This window comes from Physeter macrocephalus, chromosome 13 (assembly GCF_002837175.3).
Source record: "Physeter macrocephalus isolate SW-GA chromosome 13, ASM283717v5, whole genome shotgun sequence".
Lineage (NCBI taxonomy): Eukaryota > Metazoa > Chordata > Mammalia > Artiodactyla > Physeteridae > Physeter > Physeter macrocephalus.
The window spans coordinates 84701653-84723724 of record NC_041226.1 but is presented as its reverse complement, the minus strand read 5'-3'; the positions used below and the strand labels follow the sequence as shown (position 1 = coordinate 84723724).

At 59.2% G+C, this 22072-nt stretch overlaps 1 protein-coding gene across 1 annotated transcript in view; it reads right to left on the bottom strand.

Annotated features, from left to right (window-relative positions):
* COL5A1 (collagen type V alpha 1 chain) overlaps positions 1 to 22072 on the bottom strand; it is a 144509-nt gene that overhangs the window by 39360 nt on the left and 83077 nt on the right. The window contains exons 13-25 of the mRNA XM_028497372.2: positions 16777 to 16869; positions 15214 to 15270; positions 14323 to 14376; positions 13928 to 13981; positions 11470 to 11523; positions 9862 to 9915; positions 8644 to 8697; positions 6949 to 6993; positions 5560 to 5613; positions 4909 to 4953; positions 4251 to 4304; positions 3956 to 4000; positions 2887 to 2940 (exon numbers count right to left, since the gene is read on the bottom strand). Coding sequence (XP_028353173.1) covers positions 2887 to 2940; positions 3956 to 4000; positions 4251 to 4304; positions 4909 to 4953; positions 5560 to 5613; positions 6949 to 6993; positions 8644 to 8697; positions 9862 to 9915; positions 11470 to 11523; positions 13928 to 13981; positions 14323 to 14376; positions 15214 to 15270; positions 16777 to 16869 — 717 coding nt within the window. The remainder of the gene's footprint in view (positions 1 to 2886; positions 2941 to 3955; positions 4001 to 4250; positions 4305 to 4908; positions 4954 to 5559; positions 5614 to 6948; positions 6994 to 8643; positions 8698 to 9861; positions 9916 to 11469; positions 11524 to 13927; positions 13982 to 14322; positions 14377 to 15213; positions 15271 to 16776; positions 16870 to 22072) is intronic.

The following is a 22072-nucleotide window of genomic DNA, read 5'->3' as shown; positions in this document are numbered from 1 at the left end:
GTTTGAATCAAGGCCAAGCTTCTTAAATGCATTCTAAGCTGTAACTTTCTGGGGATGAGAGTACCTTTCTGCCGGGGAGCGCAAAGGTCATTTATTTTAAACGTTCGAACAGAAAAAGGTGGAAAGGAAATACATCAAAGTCAGAGCAGCTGCTTTCCCACCGTGAAAGGCCAGGCCGTGTCCACCCTTCTTTCTACTTGCTGGCCTTTCCCCAGTATCCTATAACCAGCAAGACTCTATAATGGAAAAGTAATAAAGCTTAAATTATGTATATTTGATATTTTTCTAATTAAAAAAATAATGTATGTTCATTGCAGACAAATGGAAAAATAATAAAGCTTAAATTATTTGTATCTGATATATTTCTGATTTAAAAAGTAATATACGTTCATTGTAGACAATTAGGCAAGTGGAAAAGAAAATTAAAACCCTTCATAACCTCACCACTCGTAGCAACGGTGGCCGAGGGTGTGATATAGCACAGTTAATCTATTTTCTCTGCACGTTTGCATGCAAAGTTGGCATCAGAAGATGTATTTTTAATTTACTATTGTATCATGAGCATTTCCTCATGTCACTGAATACTCGTTGGAGTTCAATTTTTCCTGGCTCTGTAATATTCCCAGGCGCCGTGATGCATCGCCCTCAGCCTTCTTGTGTGCTGCCCAGAACCACCTCACAGGCTTCCCTGGTGGCGCAGTGGTTGCGCGTCCGCCTGCCGACGCAGCAGAACCGGGTTCGCGCCCCGGTATGGGAGGATCCCACATGCCGTGGAGCGGCTGGGCCCGTGAGCCGTGGCCGCTGGGCCTGCGCGTCCGGAGCCTGTGCTCCGCAACGGGAGAGGCCACGACGGTGAGAGGCCCGCGTACCGCAAAAAAAAAAAAAAAAAAAAAAAAAAAAAAAAACTGACACAGAACCACCTCACAATGTATTCCAGAGCGTCGAGTCTGCCCCCAAACCCCTCACACTTCTCAAAGGCTCTGAAACCTATCTTCCTTTCTTTCTTCAGCCCAAGCCACGCCAAACCAACACAAAGGGGAAAAGGACCAAACCCTCTCTTTCAGGTTGATCAGCCACGTGATGCGTCTGTAAGGAGAGTGTTTTTTAATCTCGCGCTTCCTCGCGGTTCACCTAAGACAAGGGCTCCACTCCCCTCAGCCTGCAGTGTTGACGTTTTTCCCTTTTTCTCTTTCGCTCTGGGCATCTTCAGTGTTGACCCAGCACAACCACACTCCCTCGGGTCCTTCACACACTCAAATTTTAAAGTGTGATGGTTGGTTGGGGGAGAGAAATGGAGAGGCAGCCTCCTGGCTCCCTAAGCCTCTTAAAGGTCCCTCTTTCCCCCCAGAATCTGAAAGGAAACTGGTGACCCTTTAGGGACCCGAGAGACTCCAGTTTCAATTCAGAGAGGGGGGGATTCCAGGGTGTGACCAGGAAGGTCAGGGAAGCGGGGGCCGTGTAGGCACCGCCCCCTTCCTGACATGATGCACTGAGGGAAATGCCCCATTGACACCCAATATTGCAGAAGATGAGTAGAAAAAAATGACTGGAAGGATGTACATTCACCTGCTCTCAGGGTTTAATCCACAGGAATGGGAGCAGAGGTAGTTTCCATTTTGTCATTTTATTTATTTTCCTAATTTTCCAGAAGAAAATATTTTATCATTAGAAAATGCAATTAGGTGTCAATGTAAATGAAAGCACATAGAAGACATATTGCAAAATATTCATCTCTTCATATCCAAACTCAGTCCAGGAGACTGAGTCCCCCAGAGCAGTTCAAGCAGGAATGGGATTGTAATCTGCTGGTTCAGACAAAGATGGAACAATGGGTGATGTGTGATTCGCGGGACCAAAGGATTCTCAGCCACGAAAATGGAAAGACACCGTCCTATGCCAATCACCAATCACCAATTAACGGTTGACAGACTGAACTTCCTTGCTTCGTTTTTAATGGCGTTATTTTTTTTTTATTTTTTTTTTTTTTGCGGCATGCGGGCCTCTCACTGCTGTGGCCTCTCCCGTTGCGGAGCACAGGCCCCGGACGCGCAGGCGCAGCGGCCACGGCTCACGGGCCCAGCCGCTCCGCGGCACGTGGGATCTTCCCGGACCGGGGCACGAACCCGCGTCCCCTGCATCGGCAGGCTGACCCTCAACCACTGCGCCACCAGGGAAGCCCATTAATGGCATTATTAACACACAAAAACAACTGTCTGAAATAAATAATTTCGCTAATCTCATTTTCTGAAATAGGCTCTCTATTCAGCATCAACTGGATATGCTAAAAATAACCGAAAAACAAAAAACCCACTGGCAACTCACACAAGGGGGGTGGGTGCAGATAAGCTCACGCAGACAGGCCCACACCCAGTGTTTGTCACTTCCCCGCCCCTCCCCCTCACAGCTTGGCCACAGATGGATTCGTCCCTCACTCCCTGTTTCTAGGCAGCATCTACTTAGCTCCACAGCTGCGTGTTCACACCCCTCTTCTCCGTGCGTGATGGCTAAAAATACACCCGGCACTGGTGACACACACGATTGCTCGGAGCCCAGCCCAGCCCTCCGCAGAGTTAGAAGTATGAGGCTGGGCTCTGATCGCAAGCAGCAGACCCCAGTAAATCACGGACGTTCCTACTCATGCAATCACCACTCACTCTCTGATTGAACCACATTATGGAAAGTGTGTCCAAAACCCAGTAAGTAATTCCTGAGCAAATCAAGCTCGCCATCGGATAGGTCTTCATCGAAGGAGCTGGAAAAGGAGACGGGGGCCACGCGTGCATGGCCGTCTCGAGAGCGAGGGGAGGGGCCGTTTGCCCGGATTCCTAGTGTCCACCCCTGGGTGGACATGGGCAGGTGGGGTGTAAAGGGTGAGGTGGTACTCACCGGGGGTCCATCAGCACCGGGCATTCCTGGGAGGCCTGGTTTACCCAGGGGGCCCTAGAACAAACCACAGACTCCATGAGCAGATGCCCCAGGGGTCCCCTCAGCTGCCCACCCTCTCTACAAGCCCCCAAAGTTACTTTTCAACATTTCTGCTCAAAGAGCATTTGTTTGAAAAGGTTGCTCACAGGCACCCGCTCCCACTGGCTACAAAGCTTCCAGCCACGGGCAGCGCCCAAAGATAGTGGACCCTTTGCTGTTTGCAGAGCCTTCAGTTTTGCTACCGGAAAAAAACCACCCGCCAAGTGAAGTCAGGAGCAGTTCTCAAACAGTGGCGGCCAGGGGCTATGACGCACTGAGAACCGCCCCTCTGAGGCCATTGTGCTGGTGCCGCCCCAGGTGCGGAGTCCACCGGACACCTGGGGCTTAGCCACAAGCTGCGCAAGGACTCCGGCTCCGCTCCTCTCCCCAGCATGTGGGCTCGGGGTGCCGAGGATATATTTAGGGTTGCCAAATTTAGCAAAAAGAAGCAAAACAAAACAAACAGCAACAAAACGAGATGCCCGGTTAAATTTGGAATTTCAGACAAGACAGTTCAAATTTAACTGAGCGTCCCGTATGTTTTTCTTCTCAAATCTGGCAGCCTTATACATAGCTAAAGAAAGAAGGGAGGGAGGAAGGGAGGGAGGGAGGGAGGGAGGGAGGGAGGGAGGGAGGGAGGGAGGGAGGGAGGGAGGGAGGGAGGGAGGGAGGGAGGGAGGGAGGGAGGGAGGGAGGGAGGGAGGGAGGGAGGGAGGGAGGGAGGGAGGGAGGGAGGGAGGGAGGGAGGGAGGGAGGGAGGGAGGGAGGGAGGGAGGGAGGGAGGGAGGGAGGGAGGGAGGGAGGGAGGGAGGGAGGGAGGGAGGGAGGGAGGGAGGGAGGGAGGGAGGGAGGGAGGGAGGGAGGGAGGGAGGAAGGGAGGGAGGGACGGAGGAAGGAAGGAAGGGACAAAGGTCCACACCACAAGCTGGTGACCACTGCTCCTAATGCACCCCACAGGCAAGCACCCCTATGCCCAGCTCAGCCCACCTACCTTTTCTCCTGGAGGTCCGATTGCACCCTGGGGGCCCGGAAGGCCCTGGGAGGGGAAAGAGTGAGCAGGAAAGGTCAGGGAACTTTTCGACTGACTCAGAACCCCTCCCTGCCGCCTGTCCATCTTCCCCCGACCCTCTCCGTCATCTGGGTGCCGACCCCATCCTGGGTCACCTCCAGGCTGCGGGCCCCTCTGGGCTGACTGGCAACACGGGGCTGCACTCAGCGGCCGCTCGCACCCAGGGCACCACAGACCTGCACCTCCTGCTGCCCACAAGCCCGCCCGGCTCACTCACCTGGGCGCCTGGATTACCCTGCTGTCCCGGGGGGCCGGGCTCTCCCTGGGGACCCTACAGGAAACACAAGCGAGGCACTGAAGGGGGCTCTGGAGGGCAAGCAGGGGGTGCAATCTGCTCCCGTGCCCAGACGGGAAGGCAGGGGGCCCTGGGGCAGGCAGGGAGCCAGATCCAGGCCCCTCCGGGCCAGAAGCACATGGCTGTGTCTGTGCAGGCACGGCAGACAGCTGGCCAGGAGGGACAAGGGACAAGATCTACCAGAAGATATCCCATCTGGCTGAAAACTCCCAAATCATCACGCCAGCTAAATTCTCCCGGGCCCTTAAAAGAGACCCACGAGACCCCTCTCTCTCTCGGTGGGCGTTGTCACAGCACCTGGCCACCACCAGCTTGCCACGCACAGTGAGAAAGAGGTTTCGCTCCACACCTGCGCTGACGCGGTCAGGCTCTGGACGGAGCAAACACCGACTCCGGGATCTCGCACGTGCTCTCTTGCCGGAGGCCCGCACCTCGCGGGGCCGGGCTCAGAGACTGCACCCTCCCCGTCACACCCCCATCTGGTTTTGGTGGCATGGATCCCCCTCCCCTGCCCCGAGCAGCTGGGAGTGAGCCCAGGGGTAACCGCCATGAGACCGGGGCACGGCACCCCCAGACTCACCACATTGCCTTTCGGGCCTGGTTGGCCATCCATTCCCGTCACACCCTGGATGAATGACATTGAAACAAAAGAGACTGAAAATTAACAAAGCTCAACAGGAAACGTCCACTCAACACAGCCTGGTCCCTGCCCGCAATGTCAGAGGACGCCACATCCTTTGGGGGAGGGGAAAGGCTTGATCCCAAATAAATCCCGAGATTGGCTAGGCTTTAGCGGGGCTGCCAGGCCCCAGCATCATGTGGGGCAGCGCTGAGTTCTCGGACAGCTGGGCAGAGGGGCCAGCCCCCGGGGAAGCCACCGCCTGGATAGAGCCCTGCCAGAACCACGGGCTTCTGTCTCCCTCCAGGAGCTGCCAAGATGCTACTGGAAGTGTTTTCAAGCGGGGGGAGATGGGCGTCCCGGTGACCGTGTATACCGGCAGGTGCTGTGTGCGGGGAAGGACACAGCGAACCCTGCACCTCCACCTGCAAGCCCACACCTGCCGGGGCTGCCCTCCCACGGGTGAGCACCGGGGCCCCACAGACACCCAGCGCGAGCTCCGGGCAGTGTCCACAGCTGTCAGAGCGGGGAGCTGCCGGCAGGCCCGAGTGGACCACAAGCTGGGGGCGGGATCTCGAGGGCAGGGATGGGACAGACACGCGAAGGACTTACAGGAGGTCCAGGAGGGCCTGGGGGCCCCTTCGGCCCCAGCAGACCACGAGGCCCCTGCGAGAGGAAAGAGCAAGGAAGGTTCAGACTCGGCCAGGAATCCCAGCCCCCTGCCCTGTCCCCAGCCTTCCTGAGCGAGACCCCTCTTCCCAGAGCCTCTGCTGCTGAGGCAGGTCTCCCGGGGGGTGTGGCCAGCTCAACTCCCGCTTCTCCTCCGCTCCGACTCCTCACCGCACCCCAGCTCTCCGCCTGGGCTCTCGGAACCAGAGGCAGGGGTGGCTGGAACTGAGAGGGGCTCAGTACCCCCTCCCCGGCCGGGAGGGGCATGTGCGTGGGAACAGCCCCACGCGCAGGGGGAGGGGCCACAGAGCGGTCTCCGCCCGCCACGGGGAGGACCCACATCCGGACGGCTCCCTCCCTCCCTGCCAGCTGGAGAACTACAGAGCCTTTCGAGGCTCCGCGATTTCCAGTGCCTTTCATTTTGATAGAACCTGCTCAGACGCACTAGAAGAGAAACCCTTCCCACGCTCATTGCCACTTAAACGTTCCCTGCCTTCTTTTAATACCTAGTCACATGAATGTTTTTCAGAAGTTAATAACCCAGAAGGCATCGCCTAGACCCGTGTTAAGAGGGCGGCTGTGTCGGTGAACCCCCGTATGGCTAACCAGACACCTAGGGTGTAACTTAGTCGCCGGCGGAGGTGCAAACGCCGACCCCGGGCAGGCTCTCCTCCGCGCAGCGCCTGCAATATTTCTCCTCAGTTAACGTCCCCAGATGTGTATGGCCACAGTGGCGTGGGTAACAAAAATGAGATGTTTGAAAAGTAACAGTAAGTGAAAAGCAATAAATGTCCTCTTGTCACTGAGGAAATTTGCTCTGGTCTTAAATAGAAGTCAGCTTAGGGAAAAGAGCTTTTGGAGGCCCAGGCAGGGGCGCCCTACTGGAGGACTCTTTATTTGGAAAATGTAGCCATCAGAAAGTGTGGCAGGTCAAGTGACTGTCCCTGAACACCTACCCTGATGGACCCTGGACACCCACCATCGTGGGCCCGGGACACCCACCATCGTGGGCCCGGGACGCCCACCATCGTGGGCCCTGGACGTCCACCATCGTGGGCCCTGGACGCCCACCATCGTGGGCCCTGGGCACCCACCACGTCTGTACCCGGAGTCCCAATCACGACCTTCAGGGGCCGGGCCCCCTCCCTGGCAAAGGCTCTGGCTGAGTCCTTAGCACTGTCCACCCACCTCACCCGTTCCTCTCCCGGGAGATCCCCAGACTTGCGTGTCTCAAGGCTGAGCCCCTCTCTAATCTATGCTCTGAGTCGATCCCTGATTCTGGCCAGAACATCAAGGAGGAGACACAGAATCCCACCCAGTCAGTGGACTTACAGGCTCCCCGGGCAGCCCTCTGGGCCCGACTTCTCCATCGTCACCCTATGCGGGAGAAAAGAGGCAGGATTTTAGGGATAAGCCATAAAACCTGGACACGAGAGAGACAATTTTTCCTTCATCCGTGCAGGATTCTTTGGCCTGGGGCTGCTTCAGCATATACGCCAGAGTTACCAGTCCCTGTGCCAGCAGGAAAAGCCCGGAGTGTCCCCACTCCCAGAGGTTGCAGGTAAAAGGCGAGGTTTGGGGCTCACAAACCATAGCCCCAATGAGGGGAAAGCTGGGCAGAAGAAAATCAATGGTTACCTGATAGGTAAAGACACAGATGAAAAATAGAATGGCAGAAACTAGACAGAGATAGATGGTAGATAGGTAGAAAGACAGCAAGATAGAGAGATAGATGATATATAGATAATAAATAAATAGGTAGAGGATAGATAAATAGGTAGGTAGGTGGCTTGATAAATAGATAATAGACATGGATAGATAGATGGATAGATCATGGATAGATAGATGATAGAGATAAATAGATATAGATAGATGATAGATAGATAGGTGATAAGTAGATAGAGACATGAATGATAGAAACTGGTATAGGGAAAGATCCTGAGAGAATCACCAGATGCCCTGGGCCAACCCCAAGGGGCCCTAACGTCTTAAACACAGCCAGGGGAGCAAACCAGGATGAGTCTTTTCCTTTTGGCTCTACAAGGAAAGCTGCCTTAGCTTGCCTGGTTCACGACCAGGAGCTGCTTGTCCACACCCCGCTTCTCTCCATCAAGGCACTGCCCCCTCCTCCTTCCTTCACCACACACATGCACACACCCTGTGCAGGCACACGCACGCACACACACACCCACACGTGCACACAGACACACCGCACATGCACGCACACATACCCACTCACAGTGCACATGTACACACACAGCCCTGCACGCGCGTGCACACCCACCCACACGCGTGCACGCGCGTGCACCTCCTCATTCCAGAAGCACAGACATCTAGGGGACCCCTCTCCCCTCTCTCATCTGACAGTGGACCGTGCAGGCTGAGGCCCCAACAGGAGACGGTGCCCTGATGGTGCCAGCCCAGGAGCTGTCAGGACAGGCACGCCCCTCTTTCCAGGTACTGGGGCTTCTAAACCTGTCCCCCAAATACCCCTCACGCCCGAAGAAATTGTCTAAGTGACTGGGGCGCACGGAGGGAGAGGGGCCGCAGGCTTCTCTGCCACAGGAGGGCTGTGTTTCCGTCTAAGGACATCGCTTAGTCTGCAGACCCACCAAGACGCACCTGACAGAACCAGGACTCGGGGCGGAGCCCACCAGAGCCCAGGCCCCGACCTCGGATGGCATCATCGCCCCTCGCTCTGTCCACACCCTTCCGTCACCTTGTCCCCACCTCCAGGGCCAAGGAAGGTCATTTTCTGGACTCTCTGCACCTCACTCCTCGCCCCAAATCCCAAGCTCTGCCACTCGCTGCCTCTGCCCGCCCCCCACTCAGACACGGAGCTTATCGGCTCCCCAGCGTCAAGGCCTGAGATCTGCTTCTACGGGAAGGAAGTCCTGTGTGGCCGTCTGTCCGCTCCCATCAACCCCGCTCCCCGATGCCGGTGCCGATCACCGCTGCCAGCATCTTGTGCAGTTTTCACCGAGGAGACGGGCAGCAGGTGTGGCCCACGCACAGCAGGATACGTACCCTTTCTCCGTCTTCCCCTGGCAGTCCCGGAGGGCCGGAAGGACCAGGGTCGCCCTGGGAAGCCAAGCAGGGTCGGGGTTAGGCACGCGGGCAGACACGCACGGCTGTCTCAAGCCCCCCGTTGCGTCTTTCTCTGCTTCTGAGACTGAAAATCCCAACCCCCTCCCAAGACTTGCCCAGAGTCACAGAGGACCCCTTTGGAGACAGGGGCTCCTGGCGTGACGGGCTGCAAAGCTGGCTGGCAGGACTCTCACCCCGGGACTCGGTGTCCTGGAGGAGGGTGTAGGCTGGACCGGCACCCAGGGACCGGCGGGCACCCCAGGACACCGAGGCAGGGTCTGAGCTGCACCCTATTGACCTCTCCGTGTGAAGCAGGAGCGCACGCCGGCCCCGCGCCGCCCCCTGAAAGGGCCACCACTCTGGACCGTGAAGGTCCGCGCTGGTCCACCTGACACCCCTGCGGCTTCGGGCCCTGCACACCACCGGTGCTCAATGCGTGCCCATCTGTCAGCCCCACGGACGGGCCCTTCCCTCCGGTTTCCCCATGAGTGTCGGAGAACGTGGGCGAAGAAGCTTTGGCTAAGGCACAAGAGCCACTTCTCAGGGCGGCAGAGACATGATGGGTGAACCTTATGACAAAATCAACAGCGTGTGTGCGTGTGCGTGTGCGTTCACGTACACGCATGCGTGTGCCTGCATGTCCGGGATATGCCAAAACATGAAAGAGGCATCATCTACGTCAAAGGAAACAGGTAAGGGCTGCAAAGAGCATCTCATGGGGACACGCGGGACCGGGCAGGATAACAGACGGGCCCCCGGCTGCAGAGTGCACCTCGACCCCCCCCATCCACGGGGCGGTCACGTGGGACCAGCCCACCTCCTGGAGTCGCCCCTTTAATGGTGAGAAGGGTCCTCGGGGGCTCCCAAAAGGGCAGCCACTGGGTTTCCTGAAGGTGTGGAGGGCCCCTTAACAGAGTCCCCTCGAGGAGGCCACTGGCTCTTTCACCATCAGCTGCGGGTGCGAAATCGGCTCTCCGTGGGCCGACCTTCCACCCCCGGGGATGTCACGCCCGCGTCCAAGTCCACTGCCCCAGCCCCACGAGGCCCATCAGCGACCACTTTGGAATCGAGTGTCCAACCCCCCAGGAAGCCTAAGGCTGCCCAGAAGAGCCCCCCGACAGTACCTCCCCCGGCAGCTCCCAGAGAGGAAACACTCACCCGGTGGCCCTTCTCTCCCGGCAGCCCAGCCAGGCCATCGAAGCCGCGGTCACCCTGCAAGGAGGACAGAGGGCAGCTCAGCCCGTGCCACACGGCCCCTCCACCTGCCTCGGGCCACAGTCTACGCACCGTCTGTGCACTCGGGGCCCCAGGACCCCGCGGTGGGGCCCCTGGCCGCCGCCCCGTCACACATTCCACAGCCTTGGGTCCATATTCCCAACGCTTTTCCCCAAAACACCAACAAAGGCTGCAAACAGAGACAGGCCTTCTGTCCCAGAGTCACAGACAGAGGCCTGGAGGGTCCTGAGACCTCAGTGTTTGGGGTGATGGCTGCAAAGTCGGGGTGTGTGTGTGTGTGTGTGTGTGTGTGTGTGTGCGTGTGTGAGAGAGAGAGAGAGTGTGCGCGCACCTGCTGTCTGCCCGTGTCTCTTATCACGACACCCGCGGGGCTCCGAGTGCCGCCTGCACACAGCAGGGGCGCCTACCCGTCTGGCGGATGGCCCAGCTCCGCCCACCCTCGGGCACCCCAGCTCCCCGCCTCACGGGTGTTGCAGGCCATGTGGGATTGAAGTCAAGAGAAGGCTAGCTCAGGCTTGAATACTTCTGCTCTTGAAAGAAGACCATAATCTACCGGGACAGATTCAGGAACCTTCTCCTCCTCTGTCACTCTTATCACGACACCCTCGGGGCTCCGAGTGCCGCCTGCACACAGCAGGGGCGCCTACCCGTCTGGCGGATGGCCCAGCTCCGCCCACCCTCGGGCACCCCAGCTCCCCGCCTCACGGGTGTTGCAGGCCATGTGGGATTGAAGTCAAGAGAAGGCTAGCTCAGGCTTGAATACTTCTGCTCTTGAAAGAAGACCATAATCTACCGGGACAGATTCAGGAACCTTCTCCTCCTCTGTCACCGCACGCCCCTGGAAACCAGGGCCGCCCGTTCGCTCAGTGCTCACAGGAGCACCCGGGGCCAATCCACGCCAGTTACTGGGGGAGCAGGTGCAGCGCCCCGTGGTGGGTTTGGGGACCCCAGAGAACAGCTGCTGTCCCCACTGTGGGGGCGGGGTGCTTTCTCCTCACTGGAGAAAGTCAGCACTTCCTCCAGCACCTTGTACGGGCTTGGACAAACGCTTCCAGGGCCGAGGAGGAAGGGTGGACCAAGAACAGGGGGAGGTGCATCCCAGATTCGGAGACAGAGGGACGGGCACACCGGAGCTCCGCAGCCGGGAGGGGTGGGGCTTCCCTGGGCTCCGGCGGCCGCCCCCGGGGCACACGCACACGCCTCAGCTGCACAGTCACCCACGCGCAGTCTACTCGCTCCCCGCAACTCCGAAGAGCTCAGACACCCCACATCTAGGCAAGAGGACGTCCTGCCCCGTGGACTTGTGAGGGACCCATGAACTTCCCCCCGCCAAGCCCTGCCTTTGCGCCAACGTGCCAGAGGAGCTGATCCAAACCGAACCTTCCAACCCCCGAGGTCCTACCCCCGGATGAGAGCAAACGTCCGAGTCATCACGTGTCGTCACAACCGCATCCGTCACGTAAGCACGTGCTGATGCCCTGGTGACACCGACCGAGGAACGGGCACCAGCAGGCAGTAAGCAGCACCTACCTTGGGGCCCGTCTGTCCAGGCATCCCTCTTGCTCCGTCGCTGCCAGCTCGTCCCTGCAACGGAGCGGGGAAACTGTCAGTACAGAGGAGTGGCCGGCTTACCGAGACCTCTGAGCGGAGGCTGCCTGTGACACCAAGCAGAGGCTTCCACAGCCCCGGGGGGCAGGCTGGCCCAGAGGACCCCAACCCGGAGTCCCGGCTGCCGTACGCAGGTTCTGGTCTTTCCGAGCCTCGCCATCCTGAACCTTGGAGCGGGGCTAACGTGCCTGCCCCTCTGTGCTGGCGAGGACGTGGTATGCACGAGACGGTGTGACGGGGGGCGACCGAGGGGCCGTGTGGGTCCGTGGGGCCCGCTTCACAACCCGGGAGAGAGCCCGCCCCTGACATCTGCACATGTCCTGTCCACCAGCTGACACCAAGGGAAAGCCCAGGGAGCCACAGGGCGAGAGAAAGCATCTGGTTAGTGTGATGGAGGGGGAGGAAAGTGAGGCCCAGAGGGGTGGGCTGGCTCTCGAAGGCCGTGCAGCCGCCCCCAGGCAGGGTCTGGGCTGTGAGCTCGACCCTCCGTGCCCGGGGGCCACTCTCACGGCCATTCCTTCCAGCCGGGGCAGCAGGCCCACGGTCCCCACCCGGGGCTGGAGGACAGGGCCCGGACCCACCAGGGTCCCCGATAAAGGCCGCAGTCCCCCAGGAGAGCCTGCCAGGCGTGAGGCCACCTAGACGGGGGCGGGGACCAAGGCAGATGTCCTCTCGCTGATAAGGAACGTCAGGCCGCTGAGCATAAAGCGCCGGCCTGGACCGACAGCACCTCCTCTCCAGGCCGCATGTGCCTGATCCTGGAGGCCTCGCCAGGGGCACCGGGGCTGCGCCCACAGGCAGAGAGGCCTCACAGCACAACCAGGACAGGGAGGGTGGCACGAAAGCGGCGAGGGTCTGGGGGGGCCACCAGGAGGCGGCCTGCGCACCCCAGGTCAAAGGTTACGAGGAACCGCCAGGGATGAAAAGTCATCTCGGAACATATGCGCCCGAGCCACGCGGCTCCGGGCGGAACGCAGACACGACCCCGTGAACGGAGGGGCCGACCGGGAGCCTCTCCTCAAATTTCCAAACGCTTTCAGAAATCAAGAGAAACGTGTCAGAAGAGTTGACAGGATTTCACCGCAGGACATTGCGGGCAAACGGCCGGACGCTTCTCTCGCGCTGACGGGCTCCGCGCTGCACAAAGAACTACGGGGACAGCCCGCCATGTGGCCTCGAGCCCCTCCCGCCGTCCCCTCCTCTCCAGCCTCATTCCTCCGGCACATGCGTATCCACGGGCCCTGATGTCAGTGGTCTCTGCCACGAGTCACCCTACGAACCATCGCTGCCATCTTTCCCTTTTCAGTTTTCACCTCGCCCTGACCGAGAAACCGTTTCCACTGAAACTTGACGGTAAGTGTTTACAGAGATACAAAAGACCCTCAAAGAAATAAAATGCTTTTCAGAACCAGATCCAAGATAAAGCACCTCACTGTCTACCAAGCACCACTGAATTCCGGCATCAGTGGCCCTTTTAGAATCATCCGTGCACCCCTCTGCCTCGTGCCTGGGTCTCCTCCACGATCTGTGACCCTGCAGCCTTGAGGGGCCAGCATGAGACAGCCGTGACTGAATGCTGCGTACTCCATCACCTGCCTTGTAACTACAATTAACTCCCAGGACAGAGGCCCTGTAACCACTAAGGAATTATTCATTTTTGCCTTGCATACTTTGCAGCTAAAGCAGGAACTGGCAGCTCAGTGGCGACCCACCCAATTCCTTGCAGGGGTTCATCTAGGTATAAAGACAACTCGAGAACGAGTAATTTCTTCATTCAGTAGAAAGATTCACTCGATGAAAAGATCCACTAGTTAGAGTCTGAGGTGGGTTAATTAGGATTTCCCGAGCTCGTCTGGAGGGTGTTCATTAATTTATATTAGGTTATAAATGCACGCCCTCTGTCAGTAGCCGCGGTCGTATGGAAGCAAAGCAGTTCCACCCACTAAAATCACAACCCAAACAGAGAATCCAGGAGTCGAGGAGCACAGGTAAGGTGCGGGGGGCCCGAGCAGCCGGCCGGCCATTCCCCCCACACCAAAGCCATTTCTGGAGAAACGAGGCTGCCCCCAAAGAAAGGACCGCTGATCGTTTTGTCTTTGCCATACTTGCTTCCAAAGAGCCTGGGAAATTGCTTTAATTAAACATGTTTGTTAAACTACGTGTCACGTGCTCGGGACAGAGGCTGGGGGCAGGGGTGGGGGAGCTCGCTGCCCCCCGTGGAGCGGGACCCACCCAGCCCTGGACACAGACACGCCCCCTGAAGGGAGGGCAGCAGCCGGGCCAAGCCTAGCCGGAGAGATGCACGCACGTGATCGGGGCAAGTGCGCCGCAGATTCCCGCCCCATCCACGGCCCAGCCGCTGCCGCTGAGAGCTACTCACCCTTCTTCCAGGCTTTCCTGACGGGCCAGGGGGGCCCTGCAAACCCCGGGGACCCTGTCGGGAATCAGAGGACAAAGGTCAGCAGCGTGTCTGTTTCTCAGAGGGAAGAAGTGAAGCCTGGTCCCAGTGCCTGTCCACCTGGCCCGTGGCTACTGTCCCAGCTGCCAGCACGTGGGCGACAGCAGGACAGGCTGCAGGACCCACTGCCCTGAGTGAGGGCGGGGACCGAAAACAGCCGGCTCGGTCCCCTGCTGCAGACACCACTGCTGTTCTGCACACAGCTTTGCATCAGGTGATGGCAACTCCCGCTACTTCCTTGACGAAATGCAGCATCGGGGGGCACCGCCTTCCGGGGGGCACCCCTTCAGACAGAGGAAGGTGAGGGGGGTACGTACCTGAGGCCCCATGTCTCCCGGCTCGCCCTTCAGACCTCCGCTCCCGGGAGGGCCCTGGGGAGACACGTCTGGTTAGGGGATGCCCGGCAGGGACAGGCTGTAGGGGTGACTGGGGAAGGGCCGGGAAGCAGAAGGGACACAGGACTGGTCCGTGGGCAGGGCTCCCACAGAGCCCGGCCGGCTGCCGTGGACAGAGCCCGAGGGACAAGCGGTAGCTTTTCCTTGTCTGCCTCCCTTCCCAGGTTTGAGGGAAATCCTGGAGAGTGGCGCGCACGAGGGCCACGCGCTCGGAACGCGCTCGCTTCTCTCCAGGATGGATCTGACCGCGGTCTGTCACAGCCCGTAGCCCGGGGCCGCGTGTGGACCTCCTCGCCCATCGCAGGGCAAGAGCCCCAGATGCTGGGAGGGCACCGGACGCAGACCTGGGACCAGGGGCCAAGCCCACCCCACGTGGGGAATGGGGATGGGGGCACCGTGCGCTTCAATCCTCCGGCTCCTTGCAAGCTTCAAGGGCCACGCACGCCCCCAGGGGCCCCCTTCACCGTCCCGAGTGTGCCTGGCTGCCCGAGGCTCGTGCAGCAGGGGCCGGGCAGGGGGCTGGAATCGGGGTCTGCCCCACACTGAGGTGGTCTCGACTACAGAGAGGGATGGCAGCCTCGAAAGAAAGAGGCTTGGAGCCCCCGGGGTCACGAGGTGAAGTCGTAGCCAGTGCAAGTGTGAGGGCTTCCCAGCCCCCAGGGCACCACAGGCCCCGCCCGCTCAGGCCCCTCCTACCCCAAGGTCCCAGTGACTAGAGTGTGCTCTGACCTGGATAAGCTGGGAGCCTGATGGGGTCGGGGTGGGTGGGAAGGGAAGGCACCCCACCCCCCAGGCTCCCCCATGACTACTTACCATGGGGCCGGGTCTCCCAGTGAGACCCATCGGGCCAGCCGGCCCCCTCAACGCCAGCTGCAAGGGAAAACGGGACAGGCTGAGAAATGGCTGGTTTACCTGTACCAACAGGTGAGACGTGCCAGATGGGAAGGGGGGGCCGATATCAGAGGCCAAGGACAGGAGCCTCTGGGGGAGGAGGTCACATGGACCCCCCGACCCACTTGCTCCGATCCTCTGGGCTCCCGGAGACAATCACAAACAGAGCAGCAGAGGTGGGCTGGGAGCCGGGTGGGTGCCCACTCCCCGCTTTGGGGACGGGCGCTCCACCCACGTGCGTGCTCAGAGCCTCCTGCTGACTGCTTCCTTCTCCCCAGCCGGCCTCGCACAGGCAAGGCATGCCCTCAGCCCTGCACCCCGCTGAGTAAGCTTGAAAAGCAGCCCCGCTTCCAGCTTCCGGGCTGGGTTAGGGTCCCACGAGAGGCACTTCCAGCGACCGGGGAGGTATCGGGGAGCCCTCCTAGGGTGAACTAAGTCCTGCCCGGAAGAGGCAGCCAGGGAGCCTCAGCCACCCAGGGCCCCACCTAGATACCTGTGCAGGTGGCTCCACGCCTCCCAGCTGCCACCACACAGTTCAACCCGCTTTCTTAAAGGGCTTCCTCCACGCCACTCTGAGACTGTTTCCCCCACATGATGCCGTTTTAATTTTGGAAGATTTTGTGTTATGAAATCTTCTTGGGAGCCCATCGCCCACTTGACTTCAGTCAAAACACACACAGATTCAAAGGCCAGCCAGGCCGGCCCGTCAATAAATCCGGTGGCAGGTGATGGGGTTTGTTACCCGCTGATCATATGACACGACAATTTGTTCCATAGCAACGACTCAGTACCCGCCGCCCTGTAATTCACCATCCACACGTTCCGATCATTAGCGTCTATCCGCTGCGCCAGAGCTACGTAAATATTGCCAGACAAGGGCCTACTTAGCAGCTTACTGCAATGCCCCGTTACGGGCACTCCTCTGAAGGGTCACCCACCCCGCCGGGTGGCATTTGCTCTTATCACAGGCAGTCAGCAACCTGGAGCCTCGTCAATTAAAAACACAATTCACTAATCAGCTCATTTGCCAAGAGCAGAGCAGTAACCGGGCAAGGGCACCTCGGGACCCCCAGGCTGAGCAAGGGGCTTTGGGGCCCACGGGCTCGGCCCCGCCCACCACAGGGAGCCCCTTCCAGGAGTACGTGGGGGGGTCTCTCCATCCCCAGAGCCCAGAGGAGGGCAGCAGACGGCTGAAACTGGGCGCACGGGGTCAGCAGGTGCCAGAGGAGCTCAGCAGCCAAGTCCTCATCCAGGAACCTGGACCCTCGGTGTGGGCAAGGAACCCCTAAGAAACCTCGCCCACCCTTCCTGGTGCTCACCCGGGTCCCCCCAAATGCACAGGGAGGACTGGATCCCCGCAGGCTCCTGACTCCTGGGCAAAGCACACCCAAGTTGGCCAGAGGCACTTCCCCTCCAAGCTGGGTTCCGAGCCCCATGGGGCCGGGCTCTGTCCCCTCAGCCCCCCCGGCCCCAGGCACCACTCACCCGGGCCTGCTGGAGGATGGCTTGAGCTTGGGACTCCTGGGCTGAGACCATGGGTCCTTTGGAGCCCGCATCGCCGCCCCCTCCGAACCGGAACTGTAGGTGTAAGACTGGGGTCACCAAGGGCACACCGACGCGGTGCCCACTCTGGACCCCAGGGCTGAGGAGGTGCCCATCGGCCTCTCTGGCAACAGCAGAGCCTTGGAGAGTCTGGATGGGCGGCTTCCAGCCCCAGACCCCGTCTCGGTCACACCACCCGACTCTGCCAGCACAGAGCTGCTCCAGCCCCGCCGGCCAATTTCAGCCCTGGGGCCACCCAGAGAGCCTCCCTGCAGCCAGGAAGCCCTTTCTGGCACCTGCGGCCTCTCACCTGAGATCCCACGGCCCCGACTTATTACAAGGAAGGGCCCAGGGCCCAGCGCAAACCCCGCACTGAGGCCCAGCAGGGAGGCGGCAGGTCCACGCAGGGTCTCTCGAGCTGCACCCAGCCTCCCGGGCACACGGGCTCACGGAGAAACTGACATGGGCCCAGACCAGCCCTCCACACACTCGCCCTCCGGGCCTGGCCTCCCCATGAGGACCCGCAAAGTCATGAGCAGGTCAAGTTCAAGGAGGGACCGGCTGGCACGGGGGTCCGAGCGGAGAGGGCAGGTGTGTGGTGATGGAAGCAGACACCACACAGCTTCCCGCCGAGCTGGACTCCGTTCCCTTCGGAGGGGCCAGCCCTGGACGCCGGCAGAGGTGGAGCCCTCGACCCCGGTGTCCACCCTGCCGTGTCAGCAGAACAGCCCAAGGAGCCTGTTTCTACAAGACAGTCGGCCCAGGTTGGAGCTAGCCTTCGGGCCGGTGATCGACCCCCTCGGAAACAGCCCAGGGCCCCACTCCCCCATCGCACGTGGAGCCCCGAGCCCACCCACACGGCCGCCGCCCCCCAGCCCCCAGGTAAGGACACTCACAGGCAGCATAAGCATGGTTCCAGGAGGGCCGGGCAGCCCGTCAGCCCCAGGAAGGCCTGGGCGTCCAGGGGGACCCTGTGGACAGAGGGGCCAGGAGAGTGGGTCAGTGGAGGGCGGAGCTGGGCTGCGATGAGGAGGCGGGGCGGAGTCAGGGCCCGCCGGAAACGCCCTGCGCAAGCGCAGAGCAACGCAGGACCCCGGGAAAGGGATGTGCAGACCCCAAGCCCAGAGGAGGGGGCTTTGCTGTGGGCTGAAGAGGACAGGGAGGAGGATGGAGGGAGGCCTGAGCGGATCCAGAGGAATCAGAGACAGAAAGGCTGGAGCCTGCCATGGGGGCGGGGGGTAGAGGGCAGAGGCCACACTGCGGGAGGTGGTTGGGGGCAGGGGCTGGGGCTTCCACGACCACAGGAATAACCCCAGGAACGTCCCTGCCAGGTGTCCCACCTGGGCGGGGCACCCAAGGACACCTGCGCTGGCTGCTCAGAGGGCCAGCTCATCCGTGGTCAGCGAGGGGCCCCTCCTCACGCGCCCTCGGCTCTGCGGGTGGAGCAGAGACCAGACGGAAAGCATCCACTTGTCTGGACAGACGTGCAGGCCCGGAGTCGCCGGGAGGGCAGTGCAGGGGACCCCAGTGCTCTCAAGCACTTCAAGGCCTCACCTCTGCACAAACATCTTACCTCCAGCTCGTCCTAACAGCACCCCACCCCCCCACCCCCCGCCGACAGAGTCTCTAACTGATTCTGGCCCAAGTCAGGCTTATGTGAATGTAACGCGAATAATACGGCTTATTGACAAAAAAGCGTTTTATCGCTCAGCTTTCCACTAACGCAGGCAGACTCCCAACCAGCTTGCGGGGGACGAGGTCTGTCTGCAGACAGATGAAGCTTAGCTCCCCCTCCTCAATGAAAGAGACCACCATCGGCCCCACTGCGAGGGATGCTGGGTCCAGCCCTCAAACCGAGTGTGCAAACACCACCACAGCAAGATGCTCCCAGCTCAGACACAGACTGACTCCCCGGCCCAGAAGACCAAGCACCCAGGGGGTCCATCCCGGAATGACCCAGAAGGGTGTGCCCTGCCTGGGCCGGAACTAACACCGTCTTTTCTTCAGTGGTTATGTTTACTCCAGGACCGATCCCCGCTCTTGTGAAATGCGGTATAACACAGGTTCACACATAGGGAAAAGTGAAAGTTCCCTCTCGTTCCCCCCGAAGTAACTAGGGCTAAAACCCTGTACGTGTCCAGAGAGGCCAGAAGCACAGGCACCGAACACCCGACATGGATCACGTCCGTCAGTCTAGGGGTCCGTGGCCAGGGAGGTAGTTTTCCTCCTTTTTCACGAGATCATCTTGTCCATATTGTTCTGTAATTGGCCCTTTTCCTCTGCTGCACATCGTGGCCTATTTATGAGCTTGGCCTCATTCATTTTAATGGCCACACGTCACAGACTCATCATTTATTTAATCCGTCCCACTCTGATGCACGTTTAGGTCACTTCCAGTTTTCGTTAGGACACAGGCTGCCGTGATGAGACTTCAGGCATCTTTCTTTCTTTCTTTTTAATTTTTTTCTGGCCACGCTGTGCAGCATGCGGGATTTAGTTCCCCGACCGGGGATCGAACCCGGGCTCGTGGCAGTGAGAGCACAGAGTCCTAACCACTGGACCACCGGGGAATTCCCAGGCATCTTCCTTAGGCAGGTCCTCAGAAGCAGAACTGCTGGGTCAAAGGATTCCCATTCCCCTTTTTGCTAATGGATACAGCCAAATGGTCCTTGCCTGCCGTTTCAGAAAAAAAAAAATTCTCAGAAAATAAAACTTGCTTAAAAAAGAAAAACCCAGAACGTGTTTTGCCACCCAGATCTCCTGGAAATCCAATGCTGATAGCTGTTCACAGCTGAGCTTTCTGCTGCTGAGCCGATCCCAAAAAAAACCCCCAATTCAAAGCTTAGGGTCCGTGTCTCCCAGGGACAAGATGCCGTCCATGTGGTGTCCACGTGGTGAGCACGTGTAGCACTGGAAACCAGGAAGCATACTGGGGCGGCCCCTCATCCACTGTTTCCACTTTCAAAGACCCTCCTCCTGCTCTTTCTAAGCCATGGAGGGTGAAAATTCAACCTCAGGGGGCCCAAAAGCTATTTCACTCTCACGCTGGCGTGCTTCAATTACACCCAGAGTGATTCCCAAGAGCGTATGCATAGATGGACAAGGAAAATCCGGAAACCCCTGGCACGGAGATGAGGGGACAGAGAGCTCAGACCCTTTGAAAGTGGCTGTAGACTCAGGCCCCAGGCTGAACCCAGGAGCCCGGGGCTCAAGACCAGCTGCAAAGCCGAGCTGCTTCTCATAATAAAAGCAGCAGGGCCGGGGAGGAAGCTGCAAAGACCAGGGGAGTCTTTATGCTGAGAATAGATGGACAAGGAAAATCCGGAAACCCTGTGAGAAAGAGAAGGTTCGTGGGAGAAAGGCACCCCGTGAATCCTTCCGACGCTTTGAAATCTGATGTGAGTCCCGCGTGTCCCCTTTGCCGCAACCTGTATTTACCACGGCTTGAAAAAATCGTCAGCTGAGCTTTGCCAAGCACTGAGGTCTGTAACTCAAAGACTTTGTCCCCTGAGCCAAAAGATGGGGCTACATCACAGCCGCCTTCCCACCCTTCAGGACACCGAACGCAGGCTAACGACACGGCCCACTCTGTCCACGGCCTGTCAGACGTGGGACGTGCTCCAGCCACCGGGCTCAAGGCGAAATAAGAAAAGTCACCTGGCTTTTGTGTGTTTTCTGATCAGTGGCCTAAGTTGGTCAAACGGAAATGTTTTAAAGCACTGGCACCGCAGGGCTGGTCACACGTAGACCAGGTAAAGAAACAAGGCACCCCTTCCACGGTTAACAGAGGGTTTTCCTGAGGCCGTCCTGGCGTCACCCTGGCACGGAGATGAGGGGACACAGAGCTCAGACCCTTTGAAAGTGGCTGTAGACTCAGGCCCCAGGCTGAACCCAGGAGCCCGGGGCTCAAGACCAGCTGCAAAGCCGAGCTGCTTCTCATAATAAAAGCAGCAGGGCCGGGGAGGAAGCTGCAAAGACCAGGGGAGTCTTTATGCTGAGATATTTTTGCTTTTGCTCTTAGAAAGACCCAGAAAAGGAACATGCACCAAATCCTCAGATCCTCAGTATCAGTGGTTTGCTTTTTTTTTTTTTTTTTTCAGGTCAGCTCCTGTGCAATTAGAGCTTGGGAGAGGCCAGAGAAGTTCTTAGGGGTCAGCTCCTGCTCTAGATCTGCAAACTGGCTATACCTACGGCCGGGGCCAGAGCCTTGGGGGAAGCTGGCACCATGCACCCTCCCACTCCACCAGGAGCCTCAGCTGGCCCTGCAGCAGGAGAGGGCTGGGAAGTCCCAGCGGAGCTCACTGAGGTCTTCTGAGCCTGGGAAGCCCGACAGGCCTGGAGGGAGGCGCTGAGGTGTTTCCATCGATACTTCCAGCCTTGTCCCAGCTCAAAAGGTGCCCCCGCCATGTGCTCCCTAATATGAAAAAGGGTCTTTCTGGCTTCTAGGGGGTTCAAGAGGTTAACAAGACGACTCAGGTGGCCCCGGCTCAATCCTAGTGATGACTCATTGATAGCCCTGGAGGGGGCACGACCAGGTCACAGAGAGGACGTGGCCCCAACACACCCGGGGAAGGCCCGTGTTACTGTGGCTTGTGGCCAGGACATCACAGAGATACTTGGCTGTGTGGAGCAGGTGAGTAACCCGGTGTCCCAGGTTGGATGGCCCCACAAAAGATGTCCTGGGCACACAGGGGCCCTGGAAGGCGGAGCCACCCGTCCTGCCCCCAGAAGGCAGGAGATGGTCGGACAACCTCGCCTTGCGGGCCACAGCGGTCACTCACCACGGCCTTTGCGAAGCTAAGAGCTTCCTATGGGCCTCAGTGGACTCGGCCTCTCAGCCAAGTTGCAGGGACCCAGCCTGTGTCCACTCCCCCGGCCCTGAGCGCAAACCCAGCCAGCCGCGGGGGGAGGTGGTGACGTAGCTGGGCATCGTTCCAGCTGGCCCTGGGGAGCAGTGCAGGCACCTGTGAGTCACGCTTTCCGTGGGTGTAATAACGGGTGTTCTTACAAGCCTTTTAAAGGACAGAAAAGACCCTCAAGCAAAATCCCAAAAGGATGCCCAGCCCTTGAAACCTAAAGAGGTGGTGGGGAGGGGCTGAGGTCTCAACTACCGGGAGAAGGGGCTGGAGAAGCTGTGCCCGTGGCAGCGTCATTACCGGGCTGTGTGGACATGCTATAGAGTCATTGACCCTGCCGCTCTCTGGCCCCGAGGGTATCAAGTGCAGCCCGATTCTGCAGG